Below are 26401 nucleotides of genomic sequence, written 5' to 3'. Positions count from 1 at the left end.
CAACAATAAAAAACCTGCTTTATTAATAATTCATGAGCTTGATGCTGCTGCTCAGTGTCGTAGTTTCCATCTCTGACATCAATACTGGCTTTGGCGTTTTAAAGAACATATTTTAGCTCGTTAGAAGACTAAACAACTATTCTACTGTATCGAGGTCAATTACTGTTTGTTGTATAAAATATTTCAAATGTTGCAGTAAGATTAGTTAGCGCGCTTATGACCTATTGTTGACTTGAATCAAAAACATTTTTTAAAAAAAGCCAAAAGCTAGTTTGAGGGATTTAGATTGTATATTTTTGTATGAGCTCACTGACTTTGTTGTACGTCACATTTTCAAACAATAAATGATCAAAGTGCCTCTTTTTTTACTGTATTTATTATACTGTATTTACAACAAGTACATCCCATTGACACTTTCCACCTGCACTGTTTGTCCAAAACAAAACAAAAGGTGTTAAAAATAGATATCTATGACGACGCTTTGGGTGTACAAGAATCCCAAATAAAAATCCAGCAGAGTTACTGAGCAAGATGGCATAAATTAGTCAAGTATTAAAAAGCGATGAAGAGTGGTCATTAAAAGAAGCTAAAAGGAGGATTTCAAGCATATTTGGAGCTCTTTCAACGTGGCAACGACACGTACATTCCTTTTCATGTGCACGGGACTCAGCACACATCCAGGAAGTAGACCCCACCCGTCTGTGCAACATGGAGGAATGTGCAGAAACTGAAGGACCGGAGAGGATCCAGAACCCAACAAGAACCGCCGTCTGCAGGCTTTTCAATTCAAAACATGCTCCCCCCCCCGAAAGAAATAAAAAAAAAGACATTTTCCGAGAACTTAGGAGTCCTATGAGCTGTGCAGATGCGGGATGGGGTAGAACTTGGACACGCGGCTCTGGGCGGTGGGGTTAAGGCACTCCGACTCGCCGCTCATCTGGAAGAAGACCTCCTGCTCCTGCAGCTTGCGCGTGAACTCCTCCTCCAGGGCCTGCAGGGGGCGGCAGAGACAGTGAGAGGAGTCGGGCGGAGGACTCCAGAGTCCAGAAGAAGAAGACCGAGGACCGACCTTCTTCCTGGGTCTCAGCTTCTCTCGCCACTCTCTGATCTCCTGGCCGTGTTCCTCGTCTAGTTCCTTCAGCTTCTGGGTCTCGTGCTCGATGAGGAGGTGACACTTCTCATTCTGGAACAGACATGGAGGATTATAGGAGCGCAGTACACCTAAGTATTCATTAAATACCACCATAATGACATTAAATACAGTAGTGTAGTACAGTGGTGCCCAACCACCGGTACCGGTCCGTGGAGCGATTGGGACCAGGCCGCACAAAAAATAAAAAAATAAATAAAAAAATTGAAATAAAAAAAAATAAAATTAAAAAAAATTAAAAATGTTTTATTAAATCAACATAATAAACACAATATATACATTATATATCAATACAGTCCGTAAGCACACATGATTGTATTTCTTTATGACAAAAAAAAAAAAAAAAAAAAAAAAAAAAAAAAAAAAAACATAACCCATACTCTCTCTATAAACAACCTGGTATCCTTTATGTGTGACTGCCATCTAATGGTCACACTTATCATTACACCATGTACCAAATCAAATAGTTTCGAGGTCGGTCAGCACAACCAGAATATTCCACACATGGCTCATTTTTGAAGACAAAAAGTATTTTAAGTGCAACAACACAGTGAGTGGTTCTTTAGTGTACCACTAGATGGAGCCCAAGTAGCACCACCGGTACTCACACCATCACTATCAGTAAGTAATGATACTGCTGTGATTTGATATCTGTCATCCAGTGATATTCAACATGCTGAGTGAGGGAACCACTACATTGGAAGTGTGTGTATGTGTATGTGTGTGTGTGTGTGTGCTGCAGTTCTCTTATGTTTGAGTCACACTGTATTTATGTATGTATGTATGTAGTGTGTGTGTATGTATGTATGTATGAATGTAGTGTGTGTGTGTATGTATATGTAAATGTATGTATGTAATGTGTGTGTATGTATGTATGTATATATGTAGTGTGTATGTATGTACTGTATGTATGTATGTAATGTGTGTGTATGTATGTATGTAATGTGTGTGTATGTATATATGTTTGCATGTACAGTATGTGTGTATGTATGTATGTAATGTGTTTGTTTGTATGTATGCATGTATTTATGTATGTTTGCATGTATGTATGTAATGTGTTTATGTAGTGTGTGTGTAATGTGTGTGTGTGTGTGTGTATGTATGTATGTTTGCATGTACAGTATGTGTGTATGTATGTACGTATGTAATGTGTGTTTGTATGTTTGCATGTATGTATGTAATGTGTTTATGTATGTATGTAATGTGTCTGTATGTATGTATATATGTAATATGTGTGCATGTATGTAATGTGTGTGTATGTATATATGTAGTGTGTGTGTGTATGTATGTATGTAATGTGTCTGTATGTATGTATATATGTAATATGTGTGCATGTATGTATGTATGTAATGTGTGTGTATGTATATATGTAGTGTGTGTGTGTATGTATGTATGTAATGTGTGTGTTTGTATGTATGTAATGTGTGTATGTATGAATGTATAAATGTAATGTGTGTGCATGTATGTATATATGTAGTGTGTGTATGTACGTATATAATGTGTGTGTTTGTATGTATGTATGTATGTAATGTGTGTATGCATGTATGTAATGTGTGTGTATGTATGTATGTATGTAATGTGTGTGTTTGTATGTATGTAGTGTGTGTATGTATGTATGTACGTATGTTGTGTGTGTGTGTATGTATGTATGTAATGTGTCTGTATGTATGTATATATGTAATATGTGTGCATGTATGTATGTATGTAATGTGTGTGTATGTATATATGTAGTGTGTGTGTGTATGTATGTATGTAATGTGTGTGTTTGTATGTATGTATGTATGTAATGTGTGTATGTATGAATGTATAAATGTAATGTGTGTGCATGTATGTATATATGTAGTGTGTGTATGTACGTATATAATGTGTGTGTTTGTATGTATGTATGTATGTAATGTGTGTATGTATGTATGTAATGTGTGTGTATGTATGTATGTATGTAATGTGTGTGTTTGTATGTATGTAGTGTGTGTATGTATGTATGTACGTATGTTGTGTGTGTGTATGTCTGTATGTAGTGTGTGTGTGTGTGTGTATGTATGTATGTAGTGTGTGTGTATGTATGTATGTAGTGTAGTGTGTGTGTATGTATGTATGTAGTGTGTGTGTGTGTATGTATGTATGTAGTGTGTGTGTGTGTGTATGTATGTATGTAGTGTGTGTGTATGTATGTATGTAGTGTGTGTGTGTGTGTATGTATGTAGTGTGTGTGTATGTATGTATGTAGTGTAGTGTGTGTGTATGTATGTATGTAGTGTGTGTGTATGTATGTACGTAGTGTGTGTGTGTATGTATGTATGTATGTAGCGTGTGTGTATGTATGTATGTAGCGTGTATGTATATATGTAGTGTGCGTGTATGTATATATGTAGTGTGTATGTATGTATGTAGTGTGTGTGTATGTATGTATGTAATGTGTGTGTTTGTATGTATGTATGTAGTGTGTATGTATGCATGTATGTAGTGTGTGTATGTATGTATGTATGTATTGTTTGTATGTATGTATGTATGTATGTATGTATGTATGTATGTATGTAGTATGTATGTATGTATGTAGTGTGTGTGTTTGTATGTGTGTATGTATGTATGTATGTAGTGTGTATGTATGTATGTAGTGTGTGTGTATGTATGTATGTAATGTGTGTGTATGTATGTATGTAGTGTGTGTGTATGTATGTATGTATTGTGTGTGTATGTATGTATGTAGTGTGTGTGTATGTATGTGTGTATGTATGTATGTAGTGTGTGTGTGTATGTATGTATGTAATGTGTGTGTTTGTATGTATGTATGTATGTATGTAGTGTGTATGTATGTATGTAGTGTGTGTGTATGTATGTATGTATGTAGTGTGTATGTATGTATGTAGTGTGTATGTATGTATGTAGTGTGTGTGTATGTATGTAGTGTGTGTGTATGTACACTACCGTTCAAAAGTTTGGGGTCACATTGAAATGTCCTTATTTTTGAAGGAAAAGCACTGTACTTTTCAATGAAGATAACTTTAAACTAGTCTTAACTTGAAAGAAATACACTCTATACATTGCTAATGTGGTAAATGACTATTCTAGCTGCAAATGTCTGCTTTTTGGTGCAATATCTACATAGGTGTATAGAGGCCCATTTCCAGCAACTATCACTCCAGTGTTCTAATGGTACAGAGTGTTTGCTCATTGGCTCAGAAGACTAATTGAAGATTAGAAAACCCTTGCGCAATCATGTTCACACATCTGAAAACAGTTGAGCTCGTTACAGAAGCTACCAAACTGACCTTCCTTTGAGCAGATTGAGTTTCTGGAGCATCACATTTGTGGGCTCAATTAAACGCTCCAAATGGCCAGAAAAAGAGAACTTTCATCTGAAACTCGACAGTCTATTCTTGTTCTTAGAAATGAAGGCTATTCCACAAAATTGTTTGGGTGACCCCAAACTTTTGAACGGTAGTGTAGGTATGTGTGTATGTATGTATGTAGTGTGTGTGTATGTATGTAGTGTGTGTGTATGTATGTAGTGTGTGTGTATGTATGTATGTAGTGTGTGTGTATGTATGTATGTAGTGTGTGTGTATGTATGTATGTAGTGTGTGTGTATGTATGTATGTAGTGTGTATGTATGTAGTGTGTGTGTATGTATGTATGTATGTAGTGTGTGTGTATGTATGTATGTAGTGTGTATGTATGTATGTATGTATGTATGTATGTATGTATGTAGTGTGTGTGTGTGTATGTATGTATGTAGTGTGTATGTAGTGTGTGTGTATGTATGTATGTATGTAGTGTGTATGTATGTATGTATGTAGTGTGTGTGTGTATGTACTGTGTGTGTATGTATGTATGTATGTAGTGTATGTATGTATGTATGTATGTATGTATGTAGTGTGTGTGTATGTATGTATGTATGTAGTGTGTGTGTGTGTGTATGTATGTAGTGTGCGTGTATGTATGTATGTAGTGTGTATGTATGTATGTATGTATGTAGTGTGTGTGTATGTATGTAGTGTGTGTGTGTATGTATGTATGTAGTGTGTGTGTGTGTATGTAGTGTGTGTGTATGTATGTAGTGTGTGTGTATGTATGTAGTGTGTGTGTGTATGTAGTGTGTGTGTATGTATGTATGTATGTAGTGTGTGTGTATGTATGTATGTAGTGTGTGTGTATGTATGTAGTGTGTGTGTGTATGTATGTAGTGTGTGTGTGTATGTAGTGTGTGTATATGTATGTATGTATATAGTGTGTGTGTATGTATGTATGTAGTGTGTGTGTGTATGTATGTATGTAGTGTGTGTGTGTATGTATGTATGTATGTATGTAGTGTGTGTGTATGTATGTATGTATGTATGTAGTGTGTGTGTATGTATGTATGTATGTATGTAGTGTGTGTATGTAGTGTGTGTGTATGTATGTATGTATGTATGTATGTATGTATGTATGTATGTAGTGTGTGTGTATGTATGTAGTGTGTGTGTGTGTATGTATGTATGTAGTGTGTGTATGTAGTGTGTGTGTATGTGTGTATGTATGTATGTAGTGTGTGTGTATGTATGTATGTATGTAGTGTGTGTGTGTGTATGTATGTATGTAGTGTGTGTATGTATGTATGTAGTGTGTGTATGTATGTATGTATGTAGTGTGTGTGTGTGTATGTATGTATGTATGTATGTAGTGTGTGTGTGTGTATGTATGTATGTATGTAGTGTGTGTGTGTGTATGTATGTATGTAGTGTGTGTATGTATGTATGTAGTGTGTGTGTGTGTATGTATGTATGTATGTAGTGTGTGTGTGTGTATGTATGTAGTGTGTGTGTGTGTATGTATGTATGTATGTATGTAGTGTGTGTGTGTGTATGTATGTATGTAGTGTGTGTATGTATGTATGTAGTGTGTGTGTGTGTATGTATGTATGTATGTAGTGTGTGTATGTATATATGTATGTAGTGTGTGTGTGTGTATGTATGTATGTATGTATGTAGTGTGTGTGTGTGTATGTATGTATGTATGTATGTATGTATGTAGTGTGTGTGTGTATGTATATATGTATGTAGTGTGTGTGTGTGTATGTATGTATGTAGTGTGTGTATGTATGTATGTAGTGTGTGTGTGTGTATGTATGTATGTAGTGTGTGTATGTATGTATGTAGTGTGTGTATGTATGTATGTAGTGTGTGTGTGTGTATGTATGTATGTAGTGTGTGTATGTATGTATGTAGTGTGTGTATGTATGTATGTAGTGTGTGTGTGTGTATGTATGTATGTAGTGTGTGTGTGTATGTATGTAGTGTGTGTATGTATGTATGTAGTGTGTGTATGTATGTATGTAGTGTGTGTGTGTGTATGTATGTATGTAGTGTGTGTGTGTGTGTATGTATATATGTATGTAGTGTGTGTGTGTGTATGTATGTATGTATGTATGTAGTGTGTGTGTGTGTATGTATGTATGTATGTATGTAGTGTGTGTGTGTGTATGTATGTATGTATGTATGTAGTGTGTGTGTGTGTATGTATGTATGTATGTATGTAGTGTGTGTGTGTGTGTGTGTGACCTGTAGCTGCTGCAGTTCTCTGATGTTTGAGTCACACTGCAGCTGAAGATCTCTCATCTGGTTCTCATGTTTCTGGTGTTGATGGAGGCGCTCGTTCTTCTGCCTCTTCTCCTCCTGACAAGCAAACTGCAGCAAAACAGCAAAGTCACATCTAGTGCACCAAGAAGAAGAAGAAAGTCCGAGGCAGCGACAACAGCAAAGTCACATGTGGTGCACCACGAAGAAGAAGAAGAAGAAGAAGAAGAAGGTGATCTACCTGCTTGACGCGCTCGCGCTCCTGCTCGGGCGTGACCACGGCCGAGGCGGCGATGCGCAGGCTCTTCTTGAACATGGCCATGCGCGTCTTGCCGTCGCTGCGCTGGATCTTGGGCAGGCGGACTCGCTCCTGGGTCTGCTTGTTCTTCATCTCCTCCACCAGCCGCTGGTTGTAGCGCTGCATCTGCTCCATCTCCTGCGCAGGCAAGACGGCGGAGGAGTGGGCTGGTGAGGCCTGAGGAACAAGGAGGGGGGCACACCTACTTTCTCATGGCGCTTCAGCAGCTGGTGCCTCTGCAGGAAGTACTGGTCCTTCAGCTGCTGCTTCAGCTGCTGGTGCTTCTCCTGCAGGTGGCGCTCCTCCAGCTCCCACATGGCCGCCTCCCGGGCTGCAGACACACAACATGGCCGTCACACAACAACCGTGTGTCAGAATAATTGTATACAAGTTATCCCACAACTTGTTTGCTCGCAGTTCAGGTTGCCCTGCGTGAAGACAGAAGCCGCCTTAGATCTTATTAAGCAAAAGGCGGGACAGCTTGTAAACCTCCACTGTGTGCGATGGAATGCGCCGTAGAGGTGTCGGTTTCTCAGATCTCGGACAAGCCACAGGAAAGGACCTTATCATGACCCGAAATCTACAAGCAGAGAGGGGGCAAACCCGACACCGCTCCAGGCACCTTTTTGTTTGAACTGTTTATGACCCAGTGCAGCTGTTTATGACCCCTCCCCTTAGAAGCAGCTGCAGCTATGTAATCAGGAAATGCCCAAATAAAGGAGGAGGCGTGGAGCTCCTTCCTGAGAGCGGTGGGGTGACACTGCACGAGGGTGCAGGTCCACACGCGCTCTCCTCATGAGCTAAATTGAATCCTGTCTCTGGTTGATTCCTTGCTTCTTGTCTTGTTTAATAGATAGTTCGGTGTTTGAACATGACAGCGTGAACTCCCTGTCCTCGGACCAGAACTATACAGTTCCAGACTTGCACGTTCTTAGACGTTGTGTGGAGGAACTTGGACCATGTGAACACCTCGGCAGGTCCTTGCCCTGACATTTGAACCTTGCTAGCAAACAGAACGCTGAGACCCAAACTTGGGGTGTACACACCTGAGGTGTTCCTCAAGGCACCGCTTTAAGTCCTACCCTTTTCGGCACTTACACTTTTTTGTAATGTGACTTATGTGTACATTTAGTGTTGTACTTATGACTGGGGACACATTTTCCAGGCGCATATAAATATGTATACATAAAAGGTTGAACCAAAACACCAGATAATATGTCTGCTAATAGGTGCCATTTTGTGTCCTTATGTACACACACCATAAAAATACTGTATGTTGAAGCACAGTACGTCTGACTATGGTAGTCATAATGCTCAGACAACCCATCAAGCGGTGTGTCTTCATAGTTTACCAAAGTCTCACTAAAACATTGAGTGCCGTGTGTAATGAAACATGAAACTTTTGGTGTTGTTTACTAACCTGTTCTTGCTAGTGTCAGTTATTGAACAGGCGTCAACCTGCAGTCCACACTTATCTCTAGAGAGAGTTGGTACCAAACATGGCTTTATGCGGCCCGCGAGATGAGCTGAAATGTTTTGAATGACGGAAACTGCTGTTCTGAATGTGTCCACCGGATGTCGCCATAGCAATTCTTTGTATCGCCTGCCGCAGAGGGGGGCGGAGCTACGTGTCGTGTTAAGATAGAGGCCACACCTCCGTGTTTGGACGTACTTACACTGCTTATCGGTGATAGAATACAAAGTGTGGAATGTTACGTTCATGCCTTCATCGTCAAAGATGTGGTTGGTAATGTTGTACCCCCAAATAACATTGTTCATCTGTTCATTTCAGGTTGTACTTGTGACTGGGGACACATTTTCCAGGCGCACATAAATAATTATACATAAAAGGTTGAAACAAAACACCAGATATGTCTGCTAATAGGTGCCATTTTGTGTCCTTATATAGATACCATAATAATACCGTATGTTGAAGCACAGTACGTCTGACTATGGTAGTCATAAAGCTCCGACAATCCATCAAGCGGAGCATCTTCATAATTTACCAAAGTCTCACTAAAACATTTTGAGCGCCGTGTGTAATTTTCTACATTCTCAAGAAACATCAAACTTTTGGTGTTGTTGACCAACCTGTACTTGCTAGTGTCAGTTATTGAACAGGCGCACATAAATACGCTGAACCAATATGTATCCCCTTCTAACTTCATGTTACATAGATGATGTTTTACAGACCATCTTCAGGATGCGCCGTTTTGTGGGCGGGTCTTATTTTACATGCCTCCACTTCGACAGCATCTTCTCCCTGTTATCTTTATAGTACCGGTAGTTTTTAGCACTTCCGCAGCGCGTCTACTGACAGATCTAAGTAAGAACTTTACACTACTTTATATTAGAGATGACAACAGTGGAGGATGAATGTCACATAACAAAAAGATGGAGACAAATAAATAGCTTATCGACTACGGTGTCGACACGGACTACAATGGCGGACGTGCATTAATTTTCAGGACTCAGCAGGTACCAGAAGATAAGAAAAGTTGGTTTGACATAAAAAGTTGAAACAAAACGCCAAATAATACTGTATGTTGAAGCACAGTACGTCTGACTATGGTAGTCATAATGCTCCTACAATCCATCAAGCGGTGCGTCTTCATAGCTTACCAAAGTCGTACTAAAACATTTTGACAGATTTTTGAGCGCCGTGCGGAATGTTCTATATTCTCAATGAAACATCAAACTTTTGGTGTTGTTTACCAACCTGTACTTGCTAGTGTCGTTTATTGAACAGGCGTCAACCTGCAGTCCACACGTATCTCTGAGCCGTCTATAGAGAGAGTTGGTACCAAACATGGCTTGATCAGGTTTTATCCGGCCCGCGAGATGAGCTGAAATGTTTTGAATGACGGAAACTGCTGTTCTAAATGTGTCCACTGGATGTCGCCATAGCAATTCTTTGTATTTGTATTTGCAGAGGGGGCGGAGCTATGTGCCGTGTTAAGAGAGAGGCCACACAGACGTACACTATATTGCCAAAAGTACCACCCATCCAAATGATGAGAGTCAGGTGTCCTAATCACTTGGCCCGGTGTATCAAATCAAGCACTTAGGCATGGAGACTGTTCCTACAAACATTTGTGAAAGAATGGGCCGCTCTCAGTGATTTCCAGCATGGAACTGTCATAGGATGCCACCTGTGCAACAAATCCAGTGGTGAAATTTCCTCGCTCCTAAATATTCCAGAGTCAACTTTATTATAAGAAAAGTGAAGATTTGGGGAACAACAGCAACTCAGCCACCAAGAACACCTTTGGGATGAATTAGAACGCAGACTGAGAGCCGGGCCTTCTCCACCAACATCAGTGTGTGACCTCACCAATGCGCTTTTGGAAGAAGGGGCGGAACATTGCTATAAAGACACTCCGCAACCTTGTGGACAGCCTTCCCAGAAGAGGTGAAGCTGAAATAGCTGCAAAAGGCGTAATATTTAGGGATGATGTTCGAAACCGATTCTCCCTGTTGTTCGATAAGAAAAGAACCGATTCCATGGACTCGAATCCCTTTTTGAGAACCGGTTCCTGTTATCGAGGCCACTATAGTAAAGAAAAAGAGTTGGTTCTTTATTCGAATCCCTGGGAATAAATCCCAAATGGGCAATGTTATGCCCATTTGATTGTAGACTCTTACTGACACCTTGTGGCGATATGAAAATACTACGCGCCAATAGTTTGGGCACTTCTGGGTTGACGATGTTAGTTCAGTTCATGAGACAATTGAGAAGTAGACAAGTTGTGTTAGCTCTTACAAGCCTTAGAAAAGATAAGTCTGTAAGTAAACTGTTTTAACTTGTTTATGTAACTCAATATTAAGGTGGAAAGTTGTTAAATTTGATAGTAAGATGTTTATTGAAAAACGATTTTTGTGCACTGTTTCAATGGATGTTTTGAGGACTTAAAATGGCTGCCAGTCGTGTATTTCCACCATCGAAATAGTTTCAACACTCGGAAGTATTTGTTTGATGATAGTACTGTATATTTGTGTGAAGCTAATATTTACATAGTGTATTACATTTCAGTATGTTCATTGAATCACATAGCTTATACATTTGTCATTGTGTGTATTTCAGTAAAAAAAACAAAAAAAAACCAGTCCAGTGCAAGACAAAAGTAAAGATAGGAAAAGACAAAGCAAGATCAACAACACTAAAGATCCTAAATGGATTACTCTGCTTTGGAACTTTATTAGACGTCTTGGATTGTTTGTTAGCAGTCTGCCTGTGTGTGTAGTTAGTTATGTTCCAATAGCAGCAGAAGTGCACTTTTTGGAGAGCTGTATTATTTTCAGTTTTGTGCCCAAGGGACTGATTTTATTTAACACTATATTATTACTTATACACCTATAGTATTCACAGAGACAGGTTGTTTTTGTGTTACTGTATACATTTGTTTTTCTGAAAAATCCCACTCAATATACACTACCGTTCAAAAGTTTGGGGTCACATTGAAATGTCCTTATTTTTGAAGGAAAAGCACTGTACTTTTCAATGAAGATAACTTTAAACTAGTCTTAACTTGAAAGAAATACACTCTACACATTGCTAATGTGGTAAATGACTATTCTAGCTGCAAATGTCTGCTTTTTGGTGCAATATCTACATAGGTGTAATAGAGGCCCATTTCCAGCAACTATCACTCCAGCGTTCTAATGGTACAGAGTGTTTGCTCATTGGCTCAGAAGGCTAATTGATGATTAGAAAACCCTTGTGCAATCATGTTCACACATCTGAAAACAGTTGAGCTCGTTACAGAAGCGACAAAACTGACCTTCCTTTGAGCAGATTGAGTTTCTGGAGCATCACATTTGTGGGGTCAATTAAACGCTCCAAATGGCCAGAAAAAGAGAACTTTCCTCTGAAACTCGACAGTCTATTCTTGTTCTTAGAAATGAAGGCTATTCCACAAAATTGTTGGGGTGACCCCAAACTTTTGAACGGTAGTGTATATTTTGGGTAACAACAGTCAATATTTATTTATTTTATTTTTTTAGGGGTGCAACAGTCAATATTTATTTTTTATTTATTTTTTGTTATAAAATAAAAGTGAGCTTTTGTTAAACCAAATATTGTGGTTTTTTTCCTCCATATACAACAACCTATCTGGATTCGATAAGAGAATCGATAAGGAATCGGTTCGATAAGAGGATTCGATAATGGGCTCAAACTCGATACTTTCTTATCAAACATCATCCCTAGTCATATTGAACCCTATGGGTTAGGAATGGGATGGCACTTCAAGTTCATATGTGAGTCAAGGCAGGTGGCCAAATACTTTTGGCAATATAGCGTATATTAAAACATGTTTCTCCTTTCTAAAACTTAGTGGGTGCGGCTTATAGTCCGGAAAATGTGCCATTTAGTCTCCAAAACGTAGGAGGAGGTTCTAATGGGCGTGAGAGTTGACCCACCTCTCATCAGCTGCTGCTTGTGGTTGAGACAGTCCCTCTCGATGGTGGCGACCTCCACCTTGTGCTGCTGGATGATCTTCTTCAGCTCGCCATCCAGCTCCTGCTGCTGCTTCTGGAGGAACTCCTGCTCCTGAGGCGGCGTGGCCACAAAACAACAAAAGGGAAAGAAGGGAGTGGTGAGGGAGGAGTCGACCGGAAGGAGCGCGATGAGAAACAGGTGAGAAAAGACCAGAACGGTAAAAAAAAAAAAGTGAAGGTTTTGTCATCGTGTCATCCACACACTGTGGGAGGTGACATCATCGTCATGAGTGGAACCAGCAGGAGACACTCAAACATCACGGATGACCACGATGGAGGTTAAGAGAGGAAAGAGTCGTAATTTTACTCGACAAAAGTCAGAATTTTAAAAGAAAACTTTTAACATTTTGGCAATATTGTAATAATATTTGGAATTTTGATGACAAAAGTCATCATATTACTTGCAAAATAGTGACATTTTTGAAGAACAAAAAAGAAAAACTGGCAATATTGTGACACAAGTCTAAATTTTATATGACAAATGTCACCATTTTGCATTAAAAAGTAATAATTTCACATAAAAAACTAATAATTTTACAGGAAAATATTTAAATATTACAAAATCTGAAATAATATAAGAAATTGCTCCCAATTTTATAAGAAAAAAGTAGAGAAAAATACAGCTTTCAGTTAATTTATTGTAATTTTTTGTTTGTAATTGTTTTTTGGTTATTAAAGTATGTCTCTAAATACATATATATGTATTTTTTTGTGATTAATTTTGATCAAAGGGGGCGCATTTTAATTTCTTAAACACACTTGTTATGTTGACCAGAGGGGGAGCACTTTTAAAAGCGACACACAGTCAGTTTGAAAACAATCCCTCCTTTTTGGGACCACCCTCATTTTGATAGATGTCACCAGCAGGGGGTGCAAATGAGACATTGTCTATTAGATGCAATGTTATTGGGACCATGATTTATGTCATCACTTGTTCACACCTCCTCATATGGAAGATACTTTTCATTCTTCATGTCTCAAGAAGGGTGGAAATACAAGAAAACACACACACACACACACACACACACACGCACACACACACGCTCTTGTATTTCCTACCTTCTTGAGACCTCCGAATAATGCCTACCCTTTCTAGATATATAAATATGTGTATTTACAACATTAATAATATATACAAACTATGCAAATATAAAAAAGCAGAGTTGGAATTTCACAAGAAAAAGGTCACAATTTCACAAGAAAAACTTAGAATTCTGGCAGTATTATAATAAAAGTCGTCACTTTACTCAACGCAAGTAAAATTTTTACAAAAAAAACTGAACATTTGCGCGATATTATGAAAAGAGTCGTAATTTTACCTGACAAAAGTAACAATTTTATAAGAAAACTTTAACATTTTGGCAATTTTGTAATAATAATCGGAATTTTACTCTGCAAAATGATGACAAAAGTCATCATTTTATTCCAAAAATGTCACTATTTTACAAGAACAACAAAAAAAGTTTGGCAATATTGTGATAAAAGTCTAAATTTTAAATGACAAATGTCACCATTTTGCATTAAAAAGTAATAATTTGACATAAAAAAGTATCGTGTCATCCACACACTGTGGGAGGTGACATCATCGTCATGAGTGGAACCAGCAGGAGACACTCAAAGATCACGGATGACCACGATGGAGGTTAAGAGAGGAAAGTCAGCACCTTTCAGGTCATCACGGGCTTCTTCACCGTCATTAACGTCCACGTCTTTAGCAGCAACATGTCTGAGGTTTTACACTCCATTTTGGATTTTAACCACCCAAAAAAAAAATCACTATATATAGTTTTTTTTATTTACAGTAGAGAAACAAATGTAAATTTTACAGTAAAATTCTGGCACTGAGCTGCCTTTTTTTAACCATAAACACAGCAGTACTGTTTTTCCATTTACAGTAATATACACTACATTTTGAGGTGAAATTATTGCAACTTGCCATATTTTTTTACATTTTAGTTAAAAAAAAAATCTATGAATAAAATGCATAAAACATGGTGACATAAAACAAAATTAAAAATTGTACTGTAAAATGTTGTTGTTTTTATTTAAAGTAAAACAAAAAACAAAAGTAAATGTTACAGTAAAATTCTGGCAACTGAGCTGCCTTTTTTTTTTTTTTTTTTACCATAAAAACAGCAGTACAGTTTTTCCATTTACAGTAATATACACTACATTTTGAGGTGAAATTATTGCAACTTGCCATGTTTTTTTAACATTTTAGTTAAAAAAATCTATTAATAAAATGCATAAAACATGGTGACATAAAACAAACAAACTGACAGCTCAGGTGCTGAAATTGTACTGTAAAATGTTTTTTTTTTTTTTAAAGTAAAAAAAAAAAAAAAAAAGTAAATTTTACAGTAAAATTCTGGCAACTGAGCTGCCTTTTTTTTTTTTTACCATAAAAACAGCAGTACAGTTTTTCCATTTACAGTAATATACACTACATTTTGAGGTGAAATTATTGCAACTTGCCATATTTTTTTACATTTTAGTTAAAAAAAATCTATTAATAAAATGCATAAAACATGGTGACATAAAACAAACAAACTGACAGCTCAGGTGCCGAAATTATACTGTAAAATTTTATTGTTTTTATTTAAAGTTTAAAAAAAAAAAAAAAAGTAAATTTTACAGTAAAATTCTGGCAACTGAGCTGCCTTTTTTTTTTTTTTACCATAAAAACAGCAGTACTGTTTTTCCATTTACAGTAATATACACTACATTTTGAGGTGAAATTATTGCAACTTGCCATATTTTTTTACATTCTAGTTAAAAAAAATCTATTAATAAAATGCATAAAACATGGTGACATAAAACAAAATTCAAAATTGTACTGTAAAATGTTATTGTTTTTATTTAAAGTAAAACAAAAAAAAATGTAAATGTTACAGTAAAATTCCGGCAACTGAGCTGCCTTTTTTTTTTTTTTTTTAACCATAAAAACAGCAGTACTGTTTTTCCATTTACAGTAATATACACTACATTTTGAGGTGAAATTATTGCAACTTGCCATGTTTTCTTACATTTTAGTTTAAAAAAAATCTATTAATAAAATGCATAAAACATGGTGACACAAAACAAACAAACTGACAGCTCAGGTGCCGAAATTGTACTGTAAAATGTTATTGTTTTTATTTAAAGTAAAAAAAATAAAAAAATTTAATTTTACAGTAAAATTCTGGCAACTGAGCTGCCTTTTTTTTTTTTTTTTTACCATAAAAACAGCAGTACTGTTTTTCCATTTACAGTAATACACACTACATTTTGAGGTGAAATTATTGCAACTTGCCATGTTTTTTTACATTTTAGTTAAAAAAATCTATTAATAAAATGCATAAAACATGGTGACATAAAACAAACAAACTGACAGCTCAGGTGCTGAAATTGTACTGTAAAATGTTATTTTTTTTATTTAAAGTAAAAAAAATAAAAAAAAAGTAAATTTTACAGTAAAATTCTGGCAACTGAGCTGCCTTTTTTTTTTTTTTACCATAAAAACAGCAGTACAGTTTTTCCATTTACAGTAATATACACTACATTTTGAGGTGAAATTATTGCAACTTGCCATATTTTTTTACATTTTAGTTAAAAAAAATCTATTAATAAAATGCATAAAACATGGTGACATAAAACAAACAAACTGACAGCTCAGGTGCCGAAATTATACTGTAAAATTTTATTGTTTTTATTTAAAGTTAAAAAAAAAAAAAAAAAGTAAATTTTACAGTAAAATTCTGGCAACTGAGCTGCCTTTTTTTTTTTTTTACCATAAAAACAGCAGTACTGTTTTTCCATTTACAGTAATATACACTACATTTTGAGGTGAAATTATTGCAACTTGCCATATTTTTTTACATTTTAGTTAAAAAAAATCTATTAATAAAATGGATACAAAAATGGTGCAAAAATAGTATTGACTGTTAGAAGCGGCCCTCTGGGGCCAAATATAACTGCTATGTGGCCCTCAGTGAAAACCACTTTGCTACCTCTGGTTTTGTGCTTCCAACACAAGCATACTGGATTGAATTAACTTGAGACAGCGCCCTCTGGGCTCATTTTTTAAATAAAACCAATTTCTATTTAATTTATCATAAAAATAAAAATAAATCACTATTGTACAGTAATATATTTGAAATATTTGTCCTGTTTTTTTATGTGTACATAAAAGTATTGTGTACAAATGATGATAATTTAACCTAATGAGATATATTATGAAATATTACACTAAAACAAAGCCAAGATGTCACTCAGGTAGCTCAGCATATACTGACTTTAATTAGTTTTAACATCTTTAAATGACAATGTTTAAACAAATTAATTAATTGAATGTGGCCCTTGGACACCCCTGATATAGAAGGATAAGAAAATGAAAGACTGCTCGACTATAACGTCCTCAACTGTCCTGATAGACACAAACATGAATGCAGACAAAAGCGACCAACCGACCGCACTGCACCATCTGTCCAATTCAAAGCGCCATGTAAATAGAACACACACACACACACACACACACACACACACACACACACACACACACACACACACACACACACACACACACACACACACACACACGCACGCACGCACGCACGCACGCACGCACGCACGCACGCACGCACGCACGCACGCGCGCACATGTACACACTCTTGTATTTGTCACCCTCTTGAGACCTCTGAATAATGCCTACCCTTCCTAGATATATAAAGATGTGTATTTACAACATTAATAATATATACAAACTATGCAAATATAAAAAAGCTCAGTCGGAATTTCACAAGAAAAAGGTCACAATTTCACAAGAAAAACTTAAGAATTCCGGCAGTGTTGTAATAAGAGTCGTCATTCTACTCAACGCAAGTCAAAATTTTACAAGAAAAACGGAACATTTGTGCGATATTATGCAGAGTCGTAATTTTACTCGACAAAAGTCAGAGTTTTATAAGAAAACTTTAACATTTTGGCAATATTGTAATAATATTCGGAATTTTGATGACAAAAGTCATCATTTTACTTGCAAAATAGTGACATTTTTGAAGAACAAAAAAGAAAAACTGGCAATATTGTGACACAAGTCTAAATTTTATATGACAAATGTCACCATTTTGCATTAAAAAGTAATAATTTCACATAACAAAATAATAATTTTACAGGAAAATATTTAAATATTACAAAATCTGAAATAATATAAAGAAAAAAGTAGAGAAAAATACAGCTTTCAGTTAATTTATTGTAATTTTTTGTTTGTAATTGCTTTTTGGTTATTAAAGTATGTCTCTATATACATACATATGTATTTTTTGTGATTAATTTTGATCAAAGGGGGCGCATTTTAATTTCTTAAACACACTTGTTATGTTGACCAGAGGGGGAGCACTTTTAAAAGCGACACACAGTCAGTTTGAAAACAATCCCTCCTTTTTGGGACCACCCTCATTTTGATAGATGTCACCAGCAGGGGGTGCAAATGAGACATAGTCTATTAGATGCAATGTTATTGGGACCATGATTTATGTCATCACTTGTTCACACCTCCTCATATGGAAGATACTTTTCATTCTTCATGTCTCAAGAAGGGTGGAAATACAAGAACACACACATACACACACACACACACACACGCTCTTGTATTTCCTACCTTCTTGAGACCTCCGAATAATGCCTACCCTTTCTAGATATATAAAGATGTGTATTTACAACATTAATAATATATACAAACTATGCAAATATAAAAAAGCAGAGTTGGAATTTCACAAGAAAAAGGTCACAATTTCACAAGAAAAACTTAGAATTCTGGCAGTATTATAATAAAAGTCGTCACTTTCCTCAACGCAAGTCAAAATTTTACAAAAAAACCTAAACATTTGCGCGATATTATGAAAAGAGTCGTAATTTTACTTGACAAAAGTCACAATTTTATAAGAAAACTTTAACATTTGGGCAATTTTGTAATAATAATCGGAATTTTACTCTGCAAAATGATGACAAAAGTCATCATTTTATTCCAAAAATGTCACTATTTTACAAGAACAACAAAAAAAGGCTGGCAATATTGTGATAAAAGTCTAAATTTTAAATGACAAATGTCACCATTTTGCATTAAAAAGTAATAATTTGACATAAAAAAGTAATAATTTTACGGGAAAATATTTCAATATTACAGAAACAGAAATAAATAAAACAAATAAAGAAATTGCTCCCAATTTTATAAGAAAAAAGAGAAAAACACAGCTTTCAGTTAATTTACTTACATTTTTTGTTTGTATTTGGTTTTTGGTTATTAAAGTATGTCCCTATATACAAAAATACATATTTCTTTGTAATTAATTTTGGCCAAAGGGGGCGCATTTTAATTTCTTACCCACACTTGTTATTACATATGTTGACCAGAGGGGGAGCACTTTTAATACAGACACAGTCAATTAGATGCAATGTTATCGGGACCATGATTTATGTCATCACTTGTTCACACCTCCTCATATGGAAGATACTTTTCATTCTTCATGTCTCAAGAAGGGTGAAAATACAAGAACACACACACACACACACACACACACACACACACGCTCTTGTATTTCCTACCTTCTTGAGACCTCCGAATAATGCCTACCCTTTCTAGATATATAAAGATGTGTATTTACAACATTAATAATATATACAAACTAGGCAAATATAAAAAAGCAGAGTTGGAATTTCACAAGAAAAAGGTCACAATTTCACAAGAAAAACTTAGAATTCTGGCAGTATTATAATAAAAGTCGTCACTTTACTCAACGCAAGTCAAAATTTTACAAAAAAACCTGAACATTTGCGCGATATTATGAAAAGAGTCGTAATTTTACCTGACAAAAGTCACAATTTTATAAGAAAACTTTAACATTTGGGCAATTTTGTAATAATAATCGGAATTTTACTCTGCAAAATGATGACAAAAGTCATCATTTTATTCCAAAAATGTCACTATTTTACAAGAACAACCAAAAACTTTGGCAATATTGTGATAAAAGTCTAAATTTTAAATGACAAATGTCACCATTTTGCATTAAAAAAGTAATAATTTGACATAAAAAAGTAATAATTTTACGGGAAAATATTTCAATATTACAGAAACAGAAATAAATAAAACAAATAGAGAAATTGCTCCCAATTTTATAAGAAAAAAGAGAAAAACACAGCTTTCAGTTCATTTACTTACATTTTTTGTTTGTAATTGGTTTTTGGTTATTAAAGTATGTCCCTATATACAAAAATATATATTTTTTTGTAATTAATTTTGGCCAAAGGGGGCGCATTTTAATTTCTTACCCACACTTGTTATTACATATGTTGGCCTTTTAAAACTGACACAGTCAATTAGATGCAATGTTATTGGGACCATGATTTATGTCATCACTTATGTCATATGGAAGATACTTTTTCTTCTTCATGTCTCAAGAAGGGTGGAAATACAACACACACACACACACACACACACACACACACACACACACACACACACACACACACACACACACACACACACACACACACACACACACACACACACACACACACACACACACACACACACACACACACACACACACACACACACACACACACACACACACACACACACAGGTAGAACAAAGCTGGAGGAGGTAGGTAGAACCCACTGCATGAACACGGCCATCGCTGACATCACTCCAAAACACAGCGGCGCCCATGCTTACATGTATCCTCCACACACTGCGACCGCACACACACATCTGACATCTAAGTATGGGCTGAGAAGAAGGAGAGAGAGAGCAGAGTGGAGGGCGGCAGAGGACTTACATCCTGCATCTGAGCATTGAAGAGTGCGCATGAGGACAACTGAAAAGACTGTATCATAACCTGGGCCACTGCCTGCGGAGGAGACACACACACACACACACACATACACACACACACTCACCCTCGTCAGGGATAAGCAAAAGACTAAGCTTTAAAACACACACACACACACACACACCCTCATCCCACCCAAGTAGTGGAATAGATTATTATTCCATTCCCACATTGGGAACAATGTGAAGTTCAAATATATAGATGTTAGTTCATTATTATTATTGAATGATGCTTCTCATGCTACAGTTTGATGCTCAGCTTGCAAACCAGCAGTTTGGTGAACAAACATGTTCCATGCAGGGTTATTCAAAGAAAGCATATCATCATTTTGCACACTGGACTGTGGAACACGGGATAAACCAGAGGTTCATCTACGGCTAATAACCAATCTATTTATTTATATCTGCACCTTATTGCTCTTTTATCCTGCACTACCATGAGCTAATGCAACGAAATTGTGTTCTCATATGTACTGTAAAGTTCACATTTGAATGACAATAAAAGGAAGTCTAAGTTTAAGAGTGGAAAATCCCCATTGCAAAAAACCGCTAAAAATGGACGCAGCAATAAAAATCCCTAAAGACTCCTATTTTGATGCACTAAACCCTTTGAAATGGAGTTGCACACAATGAACAGTGTACAGTTTTGTGCACCAGTGTCAAACTCAAGGCCCCGGGGGGCCAGATGTGGCCCGCCACTTCGTTTTATTTGGCCCTGGAAAGCCTGGAAATAATATATGTATCAATAAAGTACTGTCACTTTTCTTACTAAATGTATTATTTTTTTACTCCATGTAATCACAAATGATGTTAACTTAAATATTGTCGGATTATGCAAAAAATATAGGATCAAACATTCAAAGCATTTTCTAAATAGAAATGAATACTAATAATAATGATTTCAAAGCAAGGTATCCATCAAATTGTAAAAGTAGCAATAGATTTCATGGTCAAATTGTGAAATTTACTGTGGTTTTTACAGCATTTTTCTCTAAATGAAAAAAACTGTACTTTTTTTTTACTGTAATAAATTGTGGTGCCGTTTTGGCATTTTACAGTAATACACCGAAAAATCTACAGTTGTTGATTTGCGGTAAAAAAACAAACTCGCAACTCAGGTGTCAAAATGTACAGCAAAATTCTGGCAACTGAGCTGCCTTTTTTTTTTTTTTACCATAAAACAGCTGTACCGTTTTTCCATTTACAGTAACATACACTACATTTTGAGGTGAAATTATTGCAACTTTCCATATTTTTTTTTACATTTTTAGTTTTTAAAAAATCTACTAATAAAATGCATAAAAAATGGTGTCATAAAACAAACAAACTGACAGCTTAGGTGCTGAAATTGTACCGTTAAAATGTAATTGTTTTTATTTAAAGTTAAAAAAAAAAAAAATGTAAATTTTACAGTAAAATTCTGGCAACTGAGCTGCCTTTTTTACCATAAAAACAGCAGTACAGTTTTTCCATTTACAGTAATATACACTGCATTTTGAGGTGAAATTATTGCAACTTACCATATTTTTTTTACATTTTAGTTAAAAAAAATCTACTAATAAAATGCATGAAAAATGGTGTCATATAACAAACAAACTAACAGCTCAGGTGCCGAAATTGTACTGTAAAATTTAATTGTTTTTATTTAAAGTTAAAAAAAAATAATGTAAATTTTACAGAAAAAACCTGGCAACTGAGCTGCCTTTTTTTTTTTTTTTTTTTTTACCATAAAAACAGCAGTACTGTTTTTCCATTTACAGTAATATACACTACATTTTGAGGTGAAATTATTGCAAATTACCATATTTTTTATTACATTTTAGTTAAAAAAAAAACTACTAATAAAATGCATTAAAAAATGGTGTAATAATAGCATTCACTGTTAGAAGCGGCCCTCTGGGGCCAAACATAACTGCCATGTGGCCCTCGGTGAAAAACCACTTTGACACCTCTGGTTTTGTGCTTCCAACACAAGCATACTGTATTGAATTAAATTGAGACAGCGCCCTCTGGGTTCATTTTTTAAATAAAAACAATTTCTATTGAATTTATCATAAAAAAAATAAATAAATTACAATTTAAAGCAAATAAAAATGAATCTGTTAATGTCGGGAAGCAAATGGCAAACCGCGACTTTCCTGTATTCAAGCTAGAAGTCCATTTCCTAGTCTAGTGCCCCTAGTGGACAACAGAGTGGAAATACATACAGTTGAACCTACTTATGTCGACACTTCTCACGCTGGCTGACTTATGTCAACATAAACGGTTGTCAACATGACCGAAACTTGTGACTTTGGCCAGACAGATAATCAGCGGGGCTGCTACAAATAATCGATGAAATCGATTAATTTGATCAGAAAAAAGCTTCAGCTATGTGTTGCTTCCATTGTTTATTGAGTGTAACTTGTCAAACTTCGTAAACAATCCGGACGACACGGAGTGCCCACAACCTTAAATATGCAGACATAGTTTCCGCACGGCGACTAAAATAGAGTGTACATGAGAGCGGTGGTGCAGTAATCTGTGTTATGGCTAACAGCGCAGATTTGTATTTGTTTATGTTGATGACATGTGTTAGAATGAAAGCTATGGCATGCATAAAACCGTAAAAGATTATTTAATATTTTCTTTGAGGCTGAAAAGAGTGTGTTATCCAATTACTTGTATAATTGGATAACACACTCTTGTGTTATCCCCGAAAGGGACAAGCGGTAGAAAATTGATGGATGGATGGATAGAACAAACTAATTAATAGATTACTGGATTTCTAAAATAATTGATCGCTGCTGCCATAATATAATATGCAGGATGGGCTTTCAGCATATTTTTATTAAAATTATTATTTTATATTTTAGCTCATTTTGTCTAATCTTGACTGGAACGCTTTTGTAAAAAATGCTAATCTTTATTCCGCTGGCTGACAATCTAAAAAAAAAAAGATGATTACATGAGTGCATTTTGTTAGTGGCCGTGGTAGAATCCAGGTTAGTGCAGCCATGTTTTATTGTGAAGCTTACTTTGTGTCAGAATAATTGTATATAAGTTATCACACAATTTGTTTTCCCCTGAGTTTGAGTCGCCCTGCGAGAAGACAAAAGCTGTCTTTGATCTTATCAAGCAAAAGGCCCACCGCTTGTAAACCTCCACTGTGTGCGATGGGATGCAACGTGGAGGTGTCGGTTTCTTTGATCTATTGCAGTGGTCCCCAACCACCGGGCCGCGGACCGGTTGGTACCGGGCCGCACAAGAAATAAAAGAATAAAAATTAAAAAAAATAAAAAGTATTTATTTTTTTTAATTTTTATGAAATCAACATAAAAAACACAATATATACATTATATATCAATATAGATCAATACAGTCTGCAGGGATACAGTCCGTAAGCACACATGATTGTATTTATTTATGTAAAAAAAAAAAAAAAAAAAAAAAAAAAAAATTTGTTTAAAAAAAAAAACACCCCCCCCCCCCCCCACCACCGGTCCGTGGGACAAATTTTCAAGCGTTGACCGGTCCGCAGCTACAAAAAGGTTGGGGACCACTGATCTATTGGACAGCCACAGGAAATATACAAAGCAGAGAGGGGGCAAACCCGACACCGCTCCAATCACCTTGTTGTTTGAACTGTTTATGACCCAGCGCCGCAGCAGTTTATGACCACCTCCCCTTAGAAGCAGCTGCAGCCATGTAAACAGAAAATGCCCAAATAAATGAGGCGTGTGGAACCCTTTCCTCAGAGCGTGAAGCGACATTGTACGAGGGTGCAAGTGCATGCGCTCTCCTCATGAGCTAAATTGAATCCTGTCTCTGTTTGATTCCTTGCTTCTTGTCTTATTTAATAGATAGTTCGCATGTTTGAATGCTTTGCAACTTAGTAATAACACATGAATACAACAATTTTGTGTCGACAAAAGCGGAACACCACGTTTGTTGATGTCGACCTAAGCTGAGATAGTTCCATACCAATAAGACGGTGGACTGGGACTGGATTAGTTGGTCCACATCCAACTTAAAGGACGGGAGAGAAGTCAGAAGAGGAGAAGAAATAAGAAATGGAGATGAGGGGTTTGTGTTTTACCTCAGCCGTCTTAAGAAGCGTTAGGTCCTCCTTTAAGCGCTTCATGAGCTCTTTTCGCATGTGTTTTGGTGACTGTCCAACTTCCTGTTTGGCCTGGAATGTGTTTTGTGTTTGATTGCGAGCAAATACAACAGTAATAGCAAAGAAGGCTTTTGGAAAGTAGAAGACATGCAAAAGACAAGAGAGGGTCCCCCACCACCAGATGATTCAAGTGACCCCCGTCCCTCCGAGATTAGTAATCAAGAGTTGGACCGCAGTTAGTCAAGTTCTACTTTGCAAGATGATTGTTGTGAGTCTTCGAATGAAAAAGCCAAAGTAACTAAGCTGGAATCATCAGTCAGGACTATTTGGTTATCAATGATTCCAAGTCAGCCGTCACCCCAAATAATCCCGATACCAGGCAAAATAATCATCCACCCATCGAGCGAAGCCACCTCACACACTCACACCAAACACACGGTTAGTACAATATAGCACAGTTCAAATGAAAACAATCACATAGTAAACACACTTTCATCAGTGCTAATTTAATAATATTGATGCTGCAAGCGGAGGCCAACGAGTACTTGACCACACTAAGCACGGAGCGAGATCACCATGGCAACAAAGCTAAGTGCGAGAGAGAGAGAGAGAGAGCTGCATAAGATGGACACAAACAAAGCATAATAATAATAATAATAAGAAGAAGAATAAAAACGAGGCAGACGAAGACGTCTCACACAGCTCACAAAGCCTGCTGTGGAGGCGGGTAGATAATGAATACACAAACATGCGGCAGATATGATCGCGATCTATGCTAATATACAAAAGCGGTGAAGTTGTCATGTTGTGTAAATGGTAAATAAAAAGAGAATACAACAAATCCTTTTCAACTTATATTCAATTGAATAGACTGCAAAGACAAGATATTTCATGTTCACAATGAGAAACTTTGTTATTTTTTTGTGCAAATAATCATGAATTTAGAATTGAATGGCAGCAACACATGTCAAAAAAGGCATTTTTACCAGTGTGTTACATGGCTTTTCCTTCTAACAACACTCAGTAAAGGTTTGGGAACTGAGGAGACACATTTTTGAAGTGGAATTCTTTCCCATTCTTGCTTGATGTACAGCTTAAATTGTTCAACAGTCTCCCTTCTCATATTTTAGCCTTCACACATTTTCAATGTCTGGACTACAGGCAGGCCAGTCTAGTACCCACACTCTTTTACTATGAAACCACGCTGTTGTAACACCTGGCTTGGCATCGTCTTGATAAAATAAGCAGGGGCGTCAATGATAACGTTGCTTGGATGTCAACATATGTTGCTCTAAAAGCTGTATGTACCTTTCAGCATTAATGGCGCCTTCACAGATGTGTAAGTTTACCCATGTCTTGGCCACTAATACACCCCCATACCATCACACATGCTGCCTTTTACACTTTCACCCTAGAACAGTCTGGATGGTTCTTTTCCTCTTTGGTCCGGAAGACACAACGTCCAGTTTCCATAAACAATTTGAAATGTGGACTCGTCAGACCACAGAACACTTTTCCACTTTGCATCAGTCCATCTTAGATGAGCTCGGGCACAGCGAAGCCGGCGGCGTTTCTGGGTGTTGTTGATAAATGGCTTTGGCTTTGCATAGTACAGTTTTAACTTGCACTTACAGATGTAGCGACCAACTGTAGTTACTGACAGTGGTTTTCTGAAGTGTTTCTGAGCCCATGTGGTGATATCCTTTACACGCTGATGTTGCTTTTTGATGCTGTACCGCCTGAGGGATCCAAGGTGTGTAATATCATGGCTTACGTGCAGTGATTTCTCCAGATTCTCGGAACCTTTTGATGATATTACGGAGCGTAGGTGGTGAAATCCCTAAATCCCTTGCAATAGCTGTTTGAGAAATGTTGTTCTTAAACAATTTGCTCAGGCATTTGTTGACAAAGTGGTGACCCTCGCCTCGTCCTTG

General features: G+C 36.6%; 2 protein-coding genes across 4 annotated transcripts in view; one reads left to right on the top strand and one right to left on the bottom strand.

Annotated features, from left to right (window-relative positions):
• The window catches only part of LOC133657025 (collagen alpha-1(XVII) chain-like), a 4057-nt gene extending 3700 nt beyond the window's left edge, over window positions 1–357 (top strand). Inside the window, exon 5 of the mRNA XM_062057906.1 lies at window positions 1–357. This exon is cut by the window's left edge and continues 102 nt beyond it. The gene's annotated coding sequence lies outside the window, so the exon portion shown is untranslated.
• Window positions 358–361: 4 nt separating this feature from the next.
• Window positions 362–26401, bottom strand: part of slka (STE20-like kinase a) — a 74154-nt gene continuing 48114 nt past the window's right edge. Inside the window, exons 13-19 of one of the 3 annotated variants that reach the window (XM_062059208.1) lie at window positions 20316–20387; window positions 12422–12551; window positions 7207–7331; window positions 6944–7138; window positions 6688–6813; window positions 1070–1183; window positions 362–991 (exon numbers count right to left, since the gene is read on the bottom strand). In XM_062059208.1, the coding sequence (XP_061915192.1) occupies window positions 851–991; window positions 1070–1183; window positions 6688–6813; window positions 6944–7138; window positions 7207–7331; window positions 12422–12551; window positions 20316–20387 (903 nt within the window). In that variant the 3' untranslated portion in view covers window positions 362–850. Of the gene's footprint in view, window positions 992–1069; window positions 1184–6687; window positions 6814–6943; window positions 7139–7206; window positions 7332–12421; window positions 12552–20315; window positions 20388–24446; window positions 24540–26401 lie in introns of all 3 variants that reach the window. The other 2 variants (XM_062059207.1, XM_062059210.1) reach the window with 2 other exon arrangements.

This window comes from Entelurus aequoreus, linkage group LG09, assembly GCF_033978785.1.
Source record: "Entelurus aequoreus isolate RoL-2023_Sb linkage group LG09, RoL_Eaeq_v1.1, whole genome shotgun sequence".
NCBI lineage: Eukaryota > Metazoa > Chordata > Actinopteri > Syngnathiformes > Syngnathidae > Entelurus > Entelurus aequoreus.
Note: the sequence above shows the minus strand (reverse complement) of the source record. Positions and strands in the feature narration are given on the sequence as shown.